We start from the raw sequence: 19,299 nt of genomic DNA, 5'->3' as shown, positions 1-19,299 counted from the left end.
GCTTCTATGTTCGTTTCATTCAATTATTGCTTGTTTTATGACCTGCATAAAGTATATATAATATTTTGATCAGGTAGACGAATTTCGAAATATATATATAGCAGGGTAACTTCTAGTCGGGCTCTCCTGGCAACTGAGGCCTGTGCCTCAAAGAAAGCCTGGTATGGAGATCGTCTTCTAATCCCAATTCAACTTTTATTATTGATGTTAGCAGATTAGCTATAATCTCATTATCTACTCTATATCTTATCTAGCGACTTATTTAAATATTTCCCTTTGCTCTTTGCAGTTGGGGTCGTTGGACGGAACTCCTGGAATTGGGTCAATTTAAGCGCGGCTGGCGCGATGTGGACATCGAAGACTGTGCACGCATTATAGTAAGTGCCAGCGGAAAGCTCAAGAGATGTTGTATATTTAGTATATGCAAAGCAAATGTTTAATGATGACCAACCATGCTAATATTGAGAAAACTTTAGGTTTTCGCTGAGTAAAAACACAACTTCTCAACTCGCTGAACAAATACAATAAATTGCTACATTCTGTTTGATGAATATTCAACTAATATCTCGTATTCTGTTGCTCTCTTTTAGCTGCTGTACTGCCTGCAGGTGTACAAAGGTGATGAGAAGATCAAGACGTTCATTTGGGATCTGATTACACCAACTGAGGACGGCGAGGTGCAAAAGATAAGCAGGGATCATAGTGGCCTACACAATTTGGTGCCACGAGGTAGGAATGCCAAAGGTATGGTAAAAGATACATTCACGCACTCCAACTGCTGCACGGACGTAGAGAGTTATCCAAAAAAAAAAAAAAAACAAAAACGAGCTGCCTCGAACTAGAAATTATTACTCGTAATGTACAAAAAAAAAAAAAGAAAAAAAAATAGAAGAAAGAGTTTTACACACTTTACCTGTGGGCTGGACTACCTTAACTCTAACTAGCTAACTATTCTAGATATTCAGCTGGCAGCTAATTTACTCTACTTGGCCTATATATGTACTATATATAAATATATCCAATGGATCTATATCTCTAACTGGGTTCTGTGTTTTCTACAAAGTCTTAACTGTTGCCCAACTTCAACTTCACTAAAAACCAACAACTGTCTGACTGTCTGTTCAAATAACGGTTATATAAGCGAATATATACATATAGAATTTAGTAACTGACTCGACTTTGACTGCGACCAGACGAACGTTAAGAACTGAACTAAAAAATGATGAACAAGTGTGTGTATGTTTTGTTGCCATGCAATTGTATGCCTTTTACTATAACCTTTTTATGATTTATATAATAGCTACATAAGCATATATATATACATATTTTTTCAACTATATATATAACATTATTTGTACATAATCATGATTAACTTTTTATAACAATCAATTTATTTTTTATATAAAAATCATCTTCATTCGCTAAGCAATTTATTTACTTGCAAAGTGATCATAAATTTGTATTTCTTAGAGCTACAAACTGGGGTTAGTTTCAGATGTCATATCACTCGTATTCTACATGAAATTGTTTAATATATTCTTAAACTAAAACTTAGTTTTCATAAAAGACTCGAACTTGTCTGTTGCCTATATCTAACTGTTTTATATCCAATCACACTGATTGAGATCATATTTAACTGGTGTAGGTATGTTCTAGCTGAGTTATATCTGAGCTAAGTGCATTAAATAGCATCTAAATATTTTAGATTTAAGCTAATTGTATTTGGAACTTAGCTAAAAGTTTTATTTTTTTTATTTCACATTCAAACAAGTTAAAGTTGTCTGAAGAACAGAGAAATATCCAAAAATCTCTGCAAATCTGTTGCAAACAAGACTCCAAGATCACTTTGCCAGTTGACCACGCCTTCGGCCAATCGAAGCTACATTTGAAAAGCATTTTTTGTTTGTATCTCACATACATTTAGTACTTTGTTTCACTCATATCATATCATATCATATCATACCTCTGTACATAATTAGAATTGAAATATTTGAAAGTAGTTCAACTCATGCATCAATCATCTATCGCAGAACAAGTTGAGCCTCTGTCCTTAGACAGGATGGCTCAGCGTAAGAGCAGAAGTTGCAACTTAATTGGAATTGTTTTTTATCAACATCCTTACAGGCCGCAATGGTGGCAAATCCAATAAGGAGATGGCCTGTGGCAGCTCCACACCTGCGCCAGGTACTGCTTCGGGCAGCAATAGTGGCAACACGACACCGGCACACAAATCAAGTGCATTGGAAACGGATAAGGAGCAGGTGGGCGGCGGCGGCGGCATCAGTGCCAGTGCTGTGGCAGCGGCTGCGGCCGTTGTTGTGCCTACACCAGCCCCAGCACCACCCACTAGCATACACGATCCGAATCACTGGAGCAAGAAGGAGAAATACGATGCAGATGCATACCTGGAGGGCGCCTATAAGAAGCACTTGGGCAGACACGCGAATAAGTGAGTCGTGTGGAATCGAATTTGTTTAAACTAATAAACCAACTTGAGGCCAAACTAACATTGCTAACAACAACCAAAATTCTCTCTTCCACTCTCTTTCCCCATTTTGTTTTTTTTTTCTTTATTTCGATTGCATTTAATTTATTTTCATTTCATTATTACGTTTTTACAGGGTATTGCTGCGCGTGCGCATGCTCTATTACATCCAGCACGAGGTCATTGGCGATCTGGTGCAACAGATTAAGGATAATACGCCCATCAGGTAGGCAATCAACTGATTGAGATAACTATATATAAATACATAGTAGTATATCATTTAACACACATCACATCATGATTGTTGTCGTTGATTGATTGATTGATTGACTGATTGTTGTTGCGCTCTAATCGAGCGTGCCAAAGCATTCGTTTGTCTTTCTTTTATCTAAATATCTTCTCGCATTTATATAAATATATATCTATATTCATTCATATATTTTTTAGTTTTTTTTATTTTATTTTTTAACTTATTAATTGTATTTAAAAAATGAAAAAATGCCAATTTGTTTTTAATGCTAGTTAGTCTTAACTCTTAAACTAAATTTACTTAAGCTCGCGAGTAATTTTTCTGCTCTGTTTGATCTCTATGAATAATTAAAGTGGCTGGAGTTGTGTTCTTTAGTTCAAAAGTGGTTCAATTGAATTGAATAGACTTATTTGATAATTGTAGTTCATAAACGATACTCGTACTGCTCACTTATTTAAATTCAGTTCATAAGCTGAACTGGTTCAATGGTTCATCAAGAAATTAATTGGCAGAATTGTTTATGTGAACTAGTATATAATAGAAATTGTGTTATTGAAGTGAAAATGAATGGAAATCGAGTTTTCAGTAGATAATCAATTGAAATTGAACTAAAAATGCATATGAAATTTAAATTGAACTTGAAATTCAAATTGAACTGATTTGAAATTGAGTTATTGAACTGACACTGAACTAAAATTGATCAAAATGCATATGAAATTGAACTAAAATTTAGAAATAATTGAAATTGAACTTAAATCGAAATAAATTGATATTAATTAAATATTAAAATTAAAACTCAATGCATTGATCTAGAAATACATTTGAATAAGAATTTTATAAAGAATTGAAGTTTAACTAAAAACTCACATCAAATTTAAATGGAACTAGTAATTGGTTTTAAATTTAAAATTGAACTAAAACTCGCAACTTCAGCTGCGTTTGGGTATTTGATCGCTTTTGTGTGAGTGCTGCTCTCGCTGTCTAACTGCTCTTTCTCTCTCTCGCTCGCTCACACACACACTCCCACTCCTTTACTCGTTACTAAACTCTCTCGCTCTCTCTGTGTCGCTCGTTACTAAAAACTCTCGCTCCATGTTTAGAAGTTCGTTCATTTCCCAAATATTTGTTCTATGCAACTCTTTTATAAAACACATTTTGTATAAATCCAACTTTAAATCACAAAAAAAAAAAATGGTTTTCGCATCGTAAGCTCCAAAAAGTTTTCTCTCTCTCGCTGTGTTTTGTTTGTTGCACTTGAACAATTTGTTTTGACGAGTTTTCTAATTTGCTAATTTGAATACGAATATATATATATATGTGTGTGTATTATGTATGTATATACTATATATATACTGACTACTTTTGGAACTACAACTTCTACTACAACAACAACAACAACAACAACTGCTGCAGTTCGAAAGCAAAGCAACTACTAGCACCCAATCTGGAAAGGTAATATCTATGCACACACAAACACACACATCTCGCCCGTTCGCTCGCTCGATCGCCCTCTCTCGCTATCTCGCTCGCACGTACGCAAAAATAATGAAGGAAAACTCATTTTATACGTCATATCGTATCGATCTACGAATTGTTCCAATAAACATGACATAAAACAACCAATTTTCATACGAGGGTGGCTTGAAAAATTTGCGTACTTGAAGGAATTTTGTATACAAATTTAAAAAGAATTAAAATTTTTTTAATATTCATATGTATTTCGTTCGCTTGCAAATCTTTCAGCTCACTCTCGTCTATCATTTTTCAATATTCCAAAAACTAACTCGAAAATTACGAAATAAAAAAACACCCGAATATCTCTTAAGTTGCATTTTGTAGTTTTTGTACCCGAAAGTCTGTCAAATGTAATTTGTTTTCAACTGTTTTTAATCCGTAGCACAAATTGGCAAATTAACAAAAAAAACAATATAATTTCTATTATTTTTTATAATTTATTTATTTTTAAAATTTTCTAAATTTATTTTTATTTTATTATCTTAATTTTTTATTTATTTTTAATTTTTACAAATTTTCTAAATTTTTTGTAATCGCAAAAAACAATGCAAAACAATTATTAAAAAAATTGACAAATTTTTTATTTAAAATTTTTACTAAACAACTCATTTCTATTCCCCCTCATCTATATATACATATATGTATATATATTATATATAATTATATATGTGTATATATATATATATGTATCTATATATATCGTATGTGTGTGCATATCTATCGAATCATGCAGCGAGCTACCTATTCGGCCGCCACCAACGCCCGATCAAGTGCCATCCTCATGGTGGAATCCCATTTGTTGTGATAAGAGTCTATTGGTTGGAACGTATAAACATGGCTGTGAAATGTATCGTCAAATGCGAGCCGATCCCAATCTATGCTTTGTTACGCATGTGGGCGCCGGTGCCGGTGACGATTTGGCCGTCACGAGTTTGCCAATGTAAGTAAATACATCTATATATACCATATCATATTTATCAATATTAACAAAACACACACACATACACACTATATCCCCCTCCCTCCATATTGAGCTATGCATAAATAGGGTAACATTTTCGTAATATCACATAAGCCACAAGTACTAATACTGATCACAAAAGCCTTAAGACCAGACTCTAGCCTACATGTGGAAGCAACTGGTAGAGAATTAAGAAATTTTTATGTAATATAGAGAGCTTTAAAAACAGGAACTAAGCCATGTGCTCTATGTAACTAAGAGTTTTCTGTATTCTGCCTCATGAAAATACATTTAGCTTAAGAGTTAAAGAACATATATCGTATATATCAATAAATTCAGTGTGATTGTTACAAATTTTACTGCTTTAAATGGAATTGAATGTAGAATTTCTAGTGAAACTTAGCAAGAATCTAGTTTAATATAAGAAACTTGGACAGAAATGATAAAAATTAAAAATACTGAGAAGCTTAGTAGTAGCTTAGTCAAGTCAAATTACAATTAGTTCCAAGAGATATAAATGTTATAATCTATAAAATATATTTCAATGTGACCGTATATAGTTTTTCTAAAGAACTTAAGATTAGAACATTTTTGAATGCTTAGAAAATTCATAGAATAGACCCTGACTGCTTGAGAGCGTACGTTCCTTAGCTCTCAATATAAACTTTAAAGAATCTTAAACTAAAAATTGCTCTAATTTTATAATTCGAATTAGACATTTGGTTAATGATTAATTAGATTGGCATACCTTAATACGATCACACTGAATAAACAAATATTTTTAGACAAAAATGTGTGTGCGTCGATATCGATAGGTAGCTATCGATAACTCAGTTGCTTATTAAATGACATTAATTGTTGACTTCACAGAAATGAGGACGATGCAAATTCGAAACACGATGACGGCGATGAGGTGGACGATGACGGCACCACCACAACCAAAGATTCAGATTCCACGAAGCTAACGGCTGGCGATAACAAGGACTCACTAGATCCAGAGCGTCCCAGTTCGTCGGGTAAGAGCGATAAGTGCGATACCAGCGATAACAATGGATCGATTGTACAAAAAGCAGCCAACGTCGAACTTGGCTCGGCTGTGGGCAATGGCAGCGCCGTTGAGGCGGAACCAGCGGCACCAAACGAATTGGCACAAAAAGAAAACGAAAAAGAAACTCAAAATCAAAATCAAAATGAAAATGATAAAGAAAAAGAAATTGATAAAGAAATTGAAAAAAGTAATGAAAAATCAGAAGGCGAAGCAGAGGCTGTGGCAGTCGCTGACGTTGAAGCAGATGCTGACGCCGATTCAACAAGCTCGGCAGCTGCTGCTGTTGACGTTGGCGCTGTGACAGCCACTGTGGCAAGCCCGTTGGACACTGATCTGGATGTGGCGAAGAGCGAAGCCCTGGCTAATGGAGCCGCTGCAGCTACAGCATCAGCCGCTGGCGAAGCCGTTGATGCCGCTGACATTGCAACAGCCGAGTCTGGTTCTCAATCATGCACTAACGCCAACACAACCACCACAACCACCACTACCACAACCACAAATATCACCACCACCACTATAACCACCATTACCAATCCATCAACAACGACTACGACTGCGTCTGCCTCTGAGCCAGCGGGTCAAAACTGCGAAAATGCTAACTCCAACTCAAATTTAGGCTTGGACGAGGAGGAAAGCGTCGCTGGCAGCTATCCGCCATCGACACTGGCTGTGGTCGAGGATGCCACCATGTGGCCATCGATGCAGGATCTGAATACGCGCTTGCGTCGCGTCATCACCGCCTACCAGCGCAACTACAAGAAGGAGGAACTGAAGCAACAGCAGAAGGCCAAGGTAAGTGCTTCTTCGACTGCCCCCATTACAATCATTCCATCAGTGTCCCATTATGTTCCCACTTCTGTTAAGCCAACATCGATTATATATCGATTTTAACTATCGAATTTGACACCCAGTATTTCCAACTATTCACAAAAACCGTCGAATATCCCTAGCAAGAACGATGGAAACAGTTTGCATATTCAATTGACTTATCGAATCTGTCCAGAGTTATCGATTAATATTGATAATATTTAAAATGTCGATTTAAAGCTTTTACATACAGCTTTCAAAATTTAATCGATTTTTTCGACAATGGATCCAAAATAAACAGCGATAAATATAATCATTAATCGATCGCTCTAATTAAAGAATATATATACACGATATCTAAAGAGTTCAGCGTTAAAAATCGACAAGCTTCAGATTTTTTTACTGATGCAATCGATATTTCTAGTGTTATTGATTATTTATTGCTTGTCAGTTCGAACATAGTAAAAAAGACTAAATCTTCTCAATTTGTAGTTATCGATCAATTCGGATACATTTATCGATGAATGTTATTTATTTTCTCTAACAACCATTTTTTATATATATGTTTCCATCACTCTTGCAATATCCTATTGTATTACGTAAGCAATTTGTGTTTATCGTTTTGTATTTTGCAAATAACACCAAAAACCAAAAAAAAAAAAACAAACAAAATTTGTAGTGTCAAAAGAAGATATTGAAGTATGTAGTTTTGTTGCTTAGCTGTTGGCCGTAGATTAAAGAAAAATCCTTGGCTTTAGATTTGCGAAAAACCAAAATTGTCGAATTGTAAATTGTAGTTAAAGTAGATTTGAGAACCGAAAACTAGAACCGCGGACGGACTGTGAAAGGACTCAAACTCAAACTTATCTGGCGACCTAACCAACAGCTGATTAACAAAACTATCTGCTAAAGAAAAATGAGAGGCGACAACCCTGTTTAAATGAGCTGTCCTTGCTGCTCAAATCACTCAATTAGAGTTGTGTCGCATAGTTCATAAAACGGAACTAGTGAAACTTTGTTGGTGCTCAGTGAACATGCACATACGCATCGTTCATGAACTAAGTGCTGAACTAAAGTGAACTAGTGAATAAAATGATCAAGTCGATAGTAAACTAAAATGCTCAGCTCTATTCCTTGTTTACACTCATTCGCTCTCTCACACACACACACACATGCTCTCTCTCTCTCTCCTCTCTCATGAAATGTTCGCTTGTTACTGTTGTTACAACTACTCCTCCTCCTCTGCCTCAACAGCTACAGGCTTTGGTCTCATCGACGCCGCCGCTATCGGTGCCAACCACCCCCACTCTGCAGTCGATGCAAATGCAGATGCAGGGCGGCGCTGGCGTTGGTGGCAATGCGGGCGCCAACGTCGGTGTCGGTGTCGGCGTCGGCGGCGGTTCCGTTAGTCAGCTGCAGCAGCAGCTCGACTCGAGCAATCGCAGCCTGCAGGCTTTGATGCAGTCGCAAGGTGCCAGCACCTCAGCTGCTGCAGCAGCAGCCGCTGCCGCCGCCGCCGCTGGCTCTGGTTCATCGCATGGAATGGTGGGTCAGCATCAACAGCAGCAACAACAGCAGCAACAACAGCAGCAACAACAGCAACAACAACAGCAGGTGGGCGGAACACAGGTGCCGGCCATGCCCACCGCCGCAGATATCAGCCTTATGCTGAGCATCCTCAACACCACCGATGTCAGCCAATTGGCCAATTTGGATATCAGCAAACTGGCCATGTATTTGGTTAGTATGAACAATGTACGTGAAACAACCTGATGAGTACCTCTCTCTCTCTTTACTTAATTTTAAAAGTCTATACAATGAAAAACTCAAATACTCAAAAACAAAAAACAAAAACTCCCCGTATACCCGGCAGAACTTACTACCCACCACTTACTCACCTACAAATTTAACCAGCAAATCGTCAACATCATGCAGAACTTAACACACCCTTACTCTCTCTCTCTCTCTCCTTGTTCAAAAAGCCCACATGGGGCGTTAAATAGACCATGACCCATCCACCCAATCACCACTCAAAAATACTCAATGCCGCCCTCCATCTCCTCCTCAACAACCCACCACACACTGACAATAACTTACCACACACACACATATATATATATATATATATATATATACATACAAATACAAGCACTCACATTAAACATGCTGATCTAACTAACCCTTTGAAACCGTTACATTTGAGTACATTAAACATACTAACAAGCATGATCTATACTTATAAGAAATTTCTGTATACAATTGAATTACTTGCTATATTTAACTATTTTATTAGTTCTTAAGACTTTTTCTCAATTGATATTGATTTTTAATATGCCAAAGTTTTATAACGATTACCAAATGTAATCGAATTTTAAGGAATTTTCAAGTATTTAAAATCCTCAATTTTATATTTTGCAAATTAAGATATATTATGTGAATCGTTGTTGGCCATTAAGTATTCAAAAGTCCATCTCGAGCCATAAACCGGTTTAGAGCTATTCGCTACTTTGCATTCCATAAGTTTGCGCTATTTAAGTCAGCCATTTTTATTTATTACTAAATTACCGTTGTCTTCTCACGTTTCGATTGCTATCTGTACATATCGATAAACCCCTTCGCTCGCGTGCATTCAAAAAGCGAATTTCAATGTGGAGTGAGAATAAATGAAGTGTGTGAAAAGTCAAAAGAGGAAATCTGGCAAGCAACGGCAGCAACAGCAGCAGCAGCACCAGCGACAGCGAAAGAGGCAAAATAAAATGAAATAAGTTACACCCACCGTGCGAGGTGGTGGCCGTCGCTGATTTCTGTCAACTACATGCGACTGTATAACTGTCTCGTACAACTGTGTGTGTGTATGTATGTATGTATGTACTTCCGAATGTTCAAACAAAAGCAACGACTACAGCGGTGACAAAACGAGACGCAAGACATGCCGTAAGAGCAGGGCAACATCAACAGCAACGGCGACGGTGGCGGCGGAGGCGGCGAAAATACAAATACAAATACAGATGCAAAATACAAAATACACTTATGCTTAATTTATGCAAAATAAAAGAAGAAGAAAAAACATACACTGAGAGCGGGCGAAGCCAGGCCCGAAATGTGGTGCACACGAGATGCTCGGGCGCGAATGAGCAGCCAAACGAGCAAGCGAGGAAAATGTCAAACCAGCCGCCCCAAAATATGGAGGCAAACAGTAAAACCACAGACATGTTGGCCAACACAGCTCTTGGGTCAAATTATGAGATGGGACTTGGAGATGGGAGTCAATTGTACAACCTGACGCGTATTTCACTGTAGCAACAACAACGACGACAGCAGCGCGACGACGACGCCATTATCAAAAGGCGAAGCGAACGCCAGCGCCATCAATCAAAGCTGAAGCAACAACAACAATAACAGCAATACCAAAGGCAGAGTCGACGCTAGCAGAGCCTAGCAGCAGTAAGAAGAGCAAGCATAACCGTCTCACAGGCAAAGCCAAAGCCGTCGCATTATTGTTGTTGTATTGACGAAGTTCTTCTTTGGTGACGATGATTGTTGCCGTGGCGGCAGCGGCAGCGGGCGACGCTGGTCTCCGACTGTTGGGTATTGGTATCGGTATCGGTATCGGGTGGTTGCTGCTGCTGCTACGTTGGCTGTACTTGTGCGCCGTTGTTTGTATTAGTTTTTCATGACGAAGCCTGTATGTATGCTTGTGTGTGTAATTTTACATTTTCTGGATTTATCCAATGTTTAATTTTTTGCCTTCATTGCCTGCCCACCCAAATGCTGTTGTCGTCGCTTTGCTGCTCTCAGGCAGGCCGCGTATCCGTATCCGTGTCGTCGCTCTCACGGGGCGAATTATTGAGCGAGACGAGATGGCGAATATGTGACTTGGTACGGTGACCTGTTCCGCTCCTGCTTTTTCTTATAGCCCCGCGGCGCGTCAATAAAGCCAAAGCCTAATTGTGCTCATTTTAGCTCATAGTTGTTGTTGTCTGCTCCTTTTGCTCCACTGTTCGTTCGTTGTTCTGTTTTTGCCACTTGCAGCAGCAGCTTAAGAGATTTTTGTTGTTTCCTTCTAGAACACAAGCATAAACCTTGCATATAAATGTGTATGGGAATGGGTATGTATGTAGAAGCAGATGTGTGCGTGTGCGTGCATGTGTGTGTGTGAATGTTTGCCATTCTTTTTATGCTATCTTTCTGGTGTGCGATTTGCTTGGATGCTCACCTTGCTGACCGCTATTCGATTTATTATTTTATTAGCATTTGTTGCACAGTGGTGCAATTGCTATTAGTTTTCATTGCTCATTTATTTAAAGCTAGTTTGACCACTATGCGCGTGCGTCTCACGTGTAGCCGTTGCAGCTGCGCATTCACACCTGTCGGCCATAAATTATTTAACAAATTTTTTTTTCTCATTTTGAGAAAACCTGCCCAGTGTGCAATGGTCAGTTCATCAATATAAGTTGCACACACACACATACATACATACATATATTGGGATACGTGTACGAATGAGCCGCTGTTGTTATCTACCTGCTTTTTGATTTAGTTTTGCGTTACGCTTTAGTCAAATTTACGACCACACATGCATAAAAACGTCGCACGCTTACACACACACACCTATACATGTGTAGTCGTTAACTCTCACGTGCAGTTGTGCAGTTGCTTCTCTCACTCTCCCTCTCTTGCTCTCTTACCGGCCGATCATGTTTTCATATGTGTGTGTTTAGTCATATGCATTTTCTGAAGATGTGTCGCTGTCGCCGTCGATTGGCAGCTCGCTTTGTGCTGTTGCTACGGCTTCGGCTGCTGCTAGTGCTGTTGGTATTGGTATTGGTGGTGGGATTGTTGGATGTGTATCTGTATCTTACAGATTGATTAATAATCTCGTTTTTATACACGACAGAGCGCTCTTTCGCTCGCTGCTTTGGCAGCGGCTGGGTACGTGCTTATCGCACTTTAATGCAGTTTCTATCTTTCGCAATATATTGTACAGTATATGTAGATTCGTATGTACAAATGTATATGTGTACATATATGTAGATTAGTTGCCCATGCCAAAGGTCGTATTAATTAAACTATAACAAGGGTCAAGAATTGTCTATAGAAATTCTAGAACTCTTTTTTGTCACGTGTATTGATGTGTGTGTGCGCGCGCTCATTTTGTACCTGAAATTTTAATCCATTATTTTATTTTATCCGTTTTACGCTGTGTGTCCTTTGCTCAGTCACTGCCTCTGCTGACTCCTCTGCTTCTGCCTTCTGCTTTGTCGTCAACAGTTTTTGTGGTACATTTGTTTCATTGCTTGGCTTTTTGCCCCCACCCCTCACTCCATATCTAGATATACACATGTGTGCGCTAGTGTGTGAATATGTGTGTGTGACAGGCTCTGGCTTTGCCATTGCCTTTTGCTTACATTACACACAGTTGACACAATGTGCGCTGCCTTCTCATTCTTCTTCAACTCGTCCATCTAGTGCACACAGACACAGAATAAATACATACGCGCTCTCGCTAGCGGCGCTCTCGCGTTCAATGCGCTCTCTTTCTCTCTCTCACGCTGTATGTCTCTCTTGGCACTGCAAGTGACGTTTTGCCTGTGCCTTGTGCCTGTTCCTTCGCCTTCGCCGCGCTCATTCACCTCAGTGGATGGACGACAGGCTGTGACTGCCTTTCTGCCTGCCCATCTCATTCATATTCACATTCACCCAAAACGGCGTTTGGCTTAATCTCACGATTGTTTGGTTTCGTTTGGTTTGGTTTTTCTGCTCTGGCTCTGGCACTGGTTCAGCTCTGCTCTGCTCAGCTCAGTTTTGTTGCTCTGCTCTGCTCCCTCGCTCAATAGTAGTTGCTTGACTGTTGTTGTTGTTGGTTTGACTAGCGACCCTCTCCCCCGTTCTCTACGTCGCCGTTGCCATCGCTGTTGCTGGCTGATTCGCATTCGATTTTAGCTGCTAGTGCCGCTGCCGCTGCCGCTGTCGCTGCTTCCGTGCGCGTATGCGTCCCCGTTGTGGTCTCTTTGTATGTGTGTGTGTTTGTGTGTGAGGAGTGTTTCTTGTATTTAGTCCGCAATGCGCTCGCTCATTATTTGTTTGAGCGCCGCGGTGTAAAGTTGTAAAAAGTCCAAGTGCTTGAGCAGCAAACGCATCCATATCCAAAACAACGTCGTCGGGGCTTTTCGTATCTCTGCCTCTCTTCGTCTCTCCCGCTTAATGCATGTGCCACTGTGTGTGTGTACGCTTGTGTATGTGCATAGAAGAAATAATAATCAAACGAATGGAAAAATGTAATTGCTGAAGCAAAAGTAGACGACGAGACGAGTGCGAGTGCGAGTGAAGAGCTAAGAGTGAAGAGTGGCGAGTGCAGACGTCGCCGCAACAACACCAAGCAACGTGCAAATGGCAAATGTGTCGCCGCAATGAATGATAATTAGTGCTTAATTAAAATCAATAATGTCGAAATCGAAAACCATTTCAATATTTGTGATATAGCATATATGCATACTTATATATACGTATATAAATACATATATATTGTAATTGTAATAGTAATTGTAATTGTAAATGCAATTGCATATCGAAATTGAGTGTTCATGAGTGTGAGTGGTTGTATGCGTGTGTTTCTATATATGTGCCTATTGTCTAATACAAAATGGAGGTTATTAAACCCATGGATTTTAGCAGCTTCTCCGCCTTTTGCGAGCATCTCAATAAATCAACAGCAGCCGTAACAACAGCAACAACGACAACTACAACATTAAACAATGGCATTTATTTGGAGGTAAAACTACAATGCAATGACAATTTATTGCATTAAATATTTCTGCATAATATAAAAATATAAAAACTTAATTAAAATAAAGGCAAATTGGCAAACGAAATAAATGTGAATGCAAAGAATGCGTGCAGAAAAAAAGCGCAAAAGCAAGCGAAGAACAAGCAGAAGCGAAATAAAAGTAACAACCAACAGCAGCGGTGGCTGTGGCGGCTCCGGCAGAGGTAGAGGTAGACACACAGCAGCAGAGGCAGCAGCAAGTAGTCAGTCGAGCCGCAAAGTTAAAACGAAATACAAAACAATAAATTTATGCCTATAGATTTCACATGTACAATCGTTGCCCACTTACACGGCCCCTGTAACTTACTCTCTTAAAACTCTCTCACATACACGCACACAGGGGCAAACAAATAAACAAACACACGTTAACCAGTTGGGATGGCTCAGCGTATATATGGTTGTGTATTTGTGTGTGTTCTGTGTGCTCATTTAAATTCGTTTTTGCCGCCTCTGTCTCTTCTACCCCATTTCGCCGCAAGTCAAGCCGTTGTCGTTGCCATTGCCATTGCTTTGCTACTTACTAATAATCATAATCAATCGCTCGCACTTGTATCGTGCAAATGCACGAAGAACAGGGGCGAATGCGAAGGCGTCGCGTCGCCTCTCGTCGCGTGGCGGGGCATGTCGTTTGCGCAAGCGAGACACAAGATGGTATAAGATACAAATAGGATAGAGTCGGATAGTAGGGGGAGTCATAGTAGTAGAAGAGGTCGCTCGTTGAATTTCCTTAGCTTCGGTTGCTTTGTCGTTTGTTTTTGTTTGTCTCCTCCTCCCCCTCTTTTATTTTTTGCTTGAAATTTGTATAGCGAAAAGCCGTTAGCCTGCATATATATATATAAATACATATAATATATATAAACACACACACAGTGCTGCCAACCTGCGCCAATTGGCATCCTTGAGGCCAGACTTGCCAACATGACTACAAGAGCAGCCCCCTTCCATTTTTAATGAGTTGACTGCAAGCGTCGTTTGCAGTTTTGTTGTTGTTTTGATTTGCATTCAAAAAACACATACACACATTTAAATAAATATACGTGTATGTATTGTACTTGTGTGTGTCGGTTTTTATTTGCAACCACCTGGCAACGCTGTCTAAGCAGTAACCGACTGACAGCCACATTTTAGGGGGCCCACTTCAACATTATTATTATTATCATAACTAACTGCACACACACACACATACACATAGTCAAATATGCTTGTGTGCGTGTCAGTGTGAAGAGAGCTTCTTTTTGCTGCTAGCCCGTGCAATTGGTCTCGCAGGATTCATTTGTTTTTGTCTCCGACTGCCTACGCTGCGTCTCTTGTCTCAACATTCGCCGTAGCCTTTGCCCTGTGTCCTCTGCCCTCTGCCCGTGCTCTATGTCGGACGCTCTAATAGGGGTGTAAAATGGACTTTTTTTACTTTTATTATTATGATTTTATTGTATTTCCAGTTTCAGTTTCTGTTCGCTCGTATTTAGTCGACGTCGTCGTCGTCGTCGACGTTGGCGTTGTCGTTGCTATTGTCTCTCATTTTGCCCCTTTGCTTTGGGCTTGCCATTCGCATTTTGTACTTTTCGCAAACATTTTTGTAATTTTTGAAAGGCTCGCGCGGCTACCAACCCCCTACACGACCATACATATACCTATATATGTACATATATATCAGTGAGGCAGCACCCACCCTTTATGCATCCCGTTATGTTGTTTCTGTGGATGATGATGATGATGAGGCGAGCAGTAGGAGGAGGGGTCCTGCTTTTAATTCTTTTTCAAATTGTGTAAATATTCGTAATGAATTTGAACTGCATTTGCTATTTAATACCCTAACCTAGTTAGAGCTCTTTTAAATATGTCAACAAATATGTGACACTATATATGTATATGCATAATAATAGATACATATGTATCATAATTACGTACATAGCATAGTCTATGTTTTTCAGATCGAACTGCTCTACATTATATAGAGTTTCCGTGTAGCAACAATTTCGCAAAGTTTTTTAATATGTCAATGATATCTTTTCTTTTTTGTTATGTTTTGCGTCTTTCTTAATATGAACGGGAAATCGGTAATCACACTGAATGATTATATCACTCCCTATATATATTTGTTATATATATATATACATTTGTATGGCTCTTGGTCTTATCTTATCTTTGGCCTCACTGTGCCTGACTTTTGGTATACGCATGAATGGGTAACGCTTGTAAAAGTAGCTAAGATTTTAATACTTCATGTCTGATGATGTCTTCTTCTTTAATCTATTAACGAGTCTCCACATTGAGTCAGCATTTAAATGACCAATGTGATTAATACACATGCACAAACAGAAAGCAAATCCATATACGAATATATGTAGAGAGCTAACAAAAAGATTAAAGTCAACTGAGTAATAATTATTGAGAATGTTTAGAGAATACGAAAAAAAAAAAAAATAATAAATTGTAATAGTATACTCGAGATACAATAAAAGAAAAGAAAAGCTCACAAGATATAAGAAAGCTCTATGTGAACTACTTGCGCATTAATTAAACGAACAACATAAGAAAATATTTTGTAAAGCGCTTAGAGGATTGGGAAAAAGACAAGTGTGACAGATGGGTATTACTTTAAATAGAAAATTTTAATAAATCACTAAATTCTCCATATACCAACTCGTATACCAACTCTGAAAGTGATATTTTCATTAGATAAGAAAGAGATAAACAAAGAAGCTATAGATTATAGGTGAGAAAGAAGCTTAATAGATTTAAAGATGTGGAGTATGCACGGAGGGAAGAATCTCAGAAGACATGGAGATGTGGCGTTTTTTTTTAGAGTACTAGAGTATTAAAAAACTTATCATTATAAAAACGATGTCTAACCTGATAATTGATATTTGTATATACTAAATAGTAGTACAGATAATAATAATAATAAGATATCTACTTTATTTAGATGTACAATTTATATACGGTTTATAAGTAGTATATTTATATATATACATATGTATTCTCTTTGCTGATCCAAAACTCACTCTGATTTTTGTAGAAAATGGAGCGCCAGGGTAAGATGGAGCTGGCGGCAAAGGAGCGTGAATCGCAGCGGCTACAGCTAATACCCAAGAAATGGAATCGTCGCGAGGAATATGAATTTCTACGCGTGCTTACCGGCTATGGCGTCGATTTGCAGCTGAACACGCCCATGGGCGGCAGCAATAGCAGCAGCAGCATCATCATCAATAGCAGCAGTGGCGCTAGCCACATGCCCGACTGGACCAAGTTCAAGCAGATGGCACATCTGGAAAGGAAGAGCGATGAAACGTTGAGTGATTACTACAAAGTTTTTGTAGCCATGTGCCGAAGGCAGGCGGGCTTAAAGCTCAGCGAGAACGAGCGTGGTCTTGAAGGCATTGTCGAAGAGGTGGAGAAGGAGCACGCCAAGCTCATTCTGGATCGCCTTGAGCTGCTGGCCAAGCTGCGCGAAGTAGCGCGTAATCCCCAGCTGGAGGAGCGACTCAAGTTGTGCACCATGAATACGGATACGCCCGATTGGTGGGAGCCGGGACGACACGATAAGGAGCTGATTGCAGCTGTGCTCAAGCATGGCCTCTACCGCTCCGAGACGTTCATCTTCAATGATCCCAACTTCAGTTTCTGCGAGTCGGAAAAGCGCTTCATTAGGGAACTGGAGGCCCAGATACAGCGCACCATCAAATTGGAGGCTTTCAATGCAGAAAAGGCGGCAGCAGCTGAAAAAGCGGCAGCAGCCGAAAAGGCAGCAGCAGCAGCCGCCGCAGCTGCAGCAGCAGTTAAACATGAGATCATCGATCTGGATGATGAGCTGTTGACCAAGGAGAGTGTCATCAAGAAGGAGTCGCCAGTTAAAGCTGAAGTGAAGCCAGAACAAAGTGCAGACAAGGCTGAGGTCGAGGAGTCAAACGAAGAGAAACCAACAGCAGATAAGATGGACGTGGAGAACGTTGAAGAGAAGGCGGCAGACAAGGAAACATTGCCGGATGAAGCTAAGCTAAGCAGTGAAGCTGCTGAAGACGCTGAAGAGCTGTCCGCTGCCAAGACAAATGAAGCTGAAGCTGAAACTCCAGCTGAGGCCGAAGCGACGGAGGCCAAGTCCAAGGAGCAGGCTGAAGAGAAAATGGATGTGGATGCAGAGCCAATTGCAGAAAATGGCAATGAAAAGGAAGCAGAAACAGAAGCCGTTGCCATGGCCGAAGCAGAGAAGCCAGCTGAAAGCCTCAACGACGAAACTGCGGAAAAGGAAGAGGAGAAGAAGCCAAGTGACAAACAAGCAGAAGACGACTCCAAAATGGAAACAGAATCCGTGAAGTCAATTGTAGCTGAGGAAAAGGAAGCAACTGAGGCGCCAGCTACGGAAAAGGACGATGAAGCAGCAGCTGCCAAAGTTGAGGGCGAGAAAGGCGACGAAGCAGTCGTCGAAGCTGTCAAGGACACGCCGGAGAAGGAGAAGGAATCAGCTGCAGCTGAAACTATTGAAACTGAACCTAAAAAAGTTGAAGCCGAGGCAGAAGTCAGCAAAGCAGATGAGATTAAGATTTCGAGCAGTGTGGAAAAGCCAGCAGCGGAACAGGAGATACTTGATCTGGTGGCTGGGCCCAGTGATCCGGATGATGATGAGGTCATGAAGGAGAAGGAAAAGGCTGTCGAAGAGGAATGCAAAAAGCAAGCAGCTGAACTCAAGGCGCGTTTCCCCGATCTTGAGGTCATTCAGCCGGCGGCTGTGAAACAGCAAAAGCTGGAGAAACCGAAGCTAGAGATGTGCATGATACGTTGGTTCAAGGACTTCGCTCTAGAGCGACGCATCGCACACATCGTGGTCTGCGTGGAGACCAACAAATGGCCAGTGGATAAGCACTATAGCGCCTTTGCCGGCTTGAAGGGCAACACAGATCTAAATATAGCTTTGCATGAGTCCATACCGCATTTGAATAGCAGCGAGCGACGCTCCACAACGCCCGATGTGATAACCATAACGACGGATCAGGGTGTTACGAAGCACTTGCAGGCTTCGCAGATGCAACAGGTGGCCAGCAGTGCAGGTGTCGTCTCTGCCACCAGCAATGTCCAAGCATTGCCCAAGGCACAGGTATCAACGCCAACAACGTTGCCTGGCCTGGATGCGAACAGCATTAATGCAGCTGTGGCAGCTGCTGTAGCAGCTGCAGCCAGTGGCGGCAATGCCACATCCTTGTCAGCTTTGCTGCCGGGCATGTCGCTGAGTGCGGCTACTGCGGGTGCAAGTGCGGCAGCAGCAGCAGCTGTTGGGGCAGCTGGTCTAAATGTGCCCAGTGCTGGAACCTTAGGCTCGAATGCGGGCAAGAAGCGCAAACGTCACATTGCCATCGACGTGGAAACGGAGCGTGCCAAGCTGCATGCGCTGCTCAACAGCTCGTCAAGTAAG

General features: G+C 40.4%; 1 protein-coding gene across 1 annotated transcript in view; it reads left to right on the top strand.

Annotated features, from left to right (window-relative positions):
- Positions 1–19,299, top strand: part of LOC111602455 — a 35,728-nt gene that overhangs the window by 11,751 nt on the left and 4,678 nt on the right. The window contains exons 5-12 of the mRNA XM_030223379.1: positions 290–377; positions 591–729; positions 2,125–2,449; positions 2,622–2,711; positions 4,984–5,190; positions 6,082–7,051; positions 8,321–8,821; positions 16,912–19,294. Of these exons, the coding sequence (XP_030079239.1) occupies positions 290–377; positions 591–729; positions 2,125–2,449; positions 2,622–2,711; positions 4,984–5,190; positions 6,082–7,051; positions 8,321–8,821; positions 16,912–19,294 (4,703 nt within the window). The remainder of the gene's footprint in view (positions 1–289; positions 378–590; positions 730–2,124; positions 2,450–2,621; positions 2,712–4,983; positions 5,191–6,081; positions 7,052–8,320; positions 8,822–16,911; positions 19,295–19,299) is intronic.

This window comes from Drosophila hydei, unplaced genomic scaffold (assembly GCF_003285905.1).
Source record: "Drosophila hydei strain 15085-1641.00,03,60 unplaced genomic scaffold, DhydRS2 tig00000172-arrow-pilon, whole genome shotgun sequence".
In the NCBI taxonomy this organism is placed as follows: domain Eukaryota; kingdom Metazoa; phylum Arthropoda; class Insecta; order Diptera; family Drosophilidae; genus Drosophila; species Drosophila hydei.
This window is presented reverse-complemented; position numbering and strand designations above follow the sequence as displayed.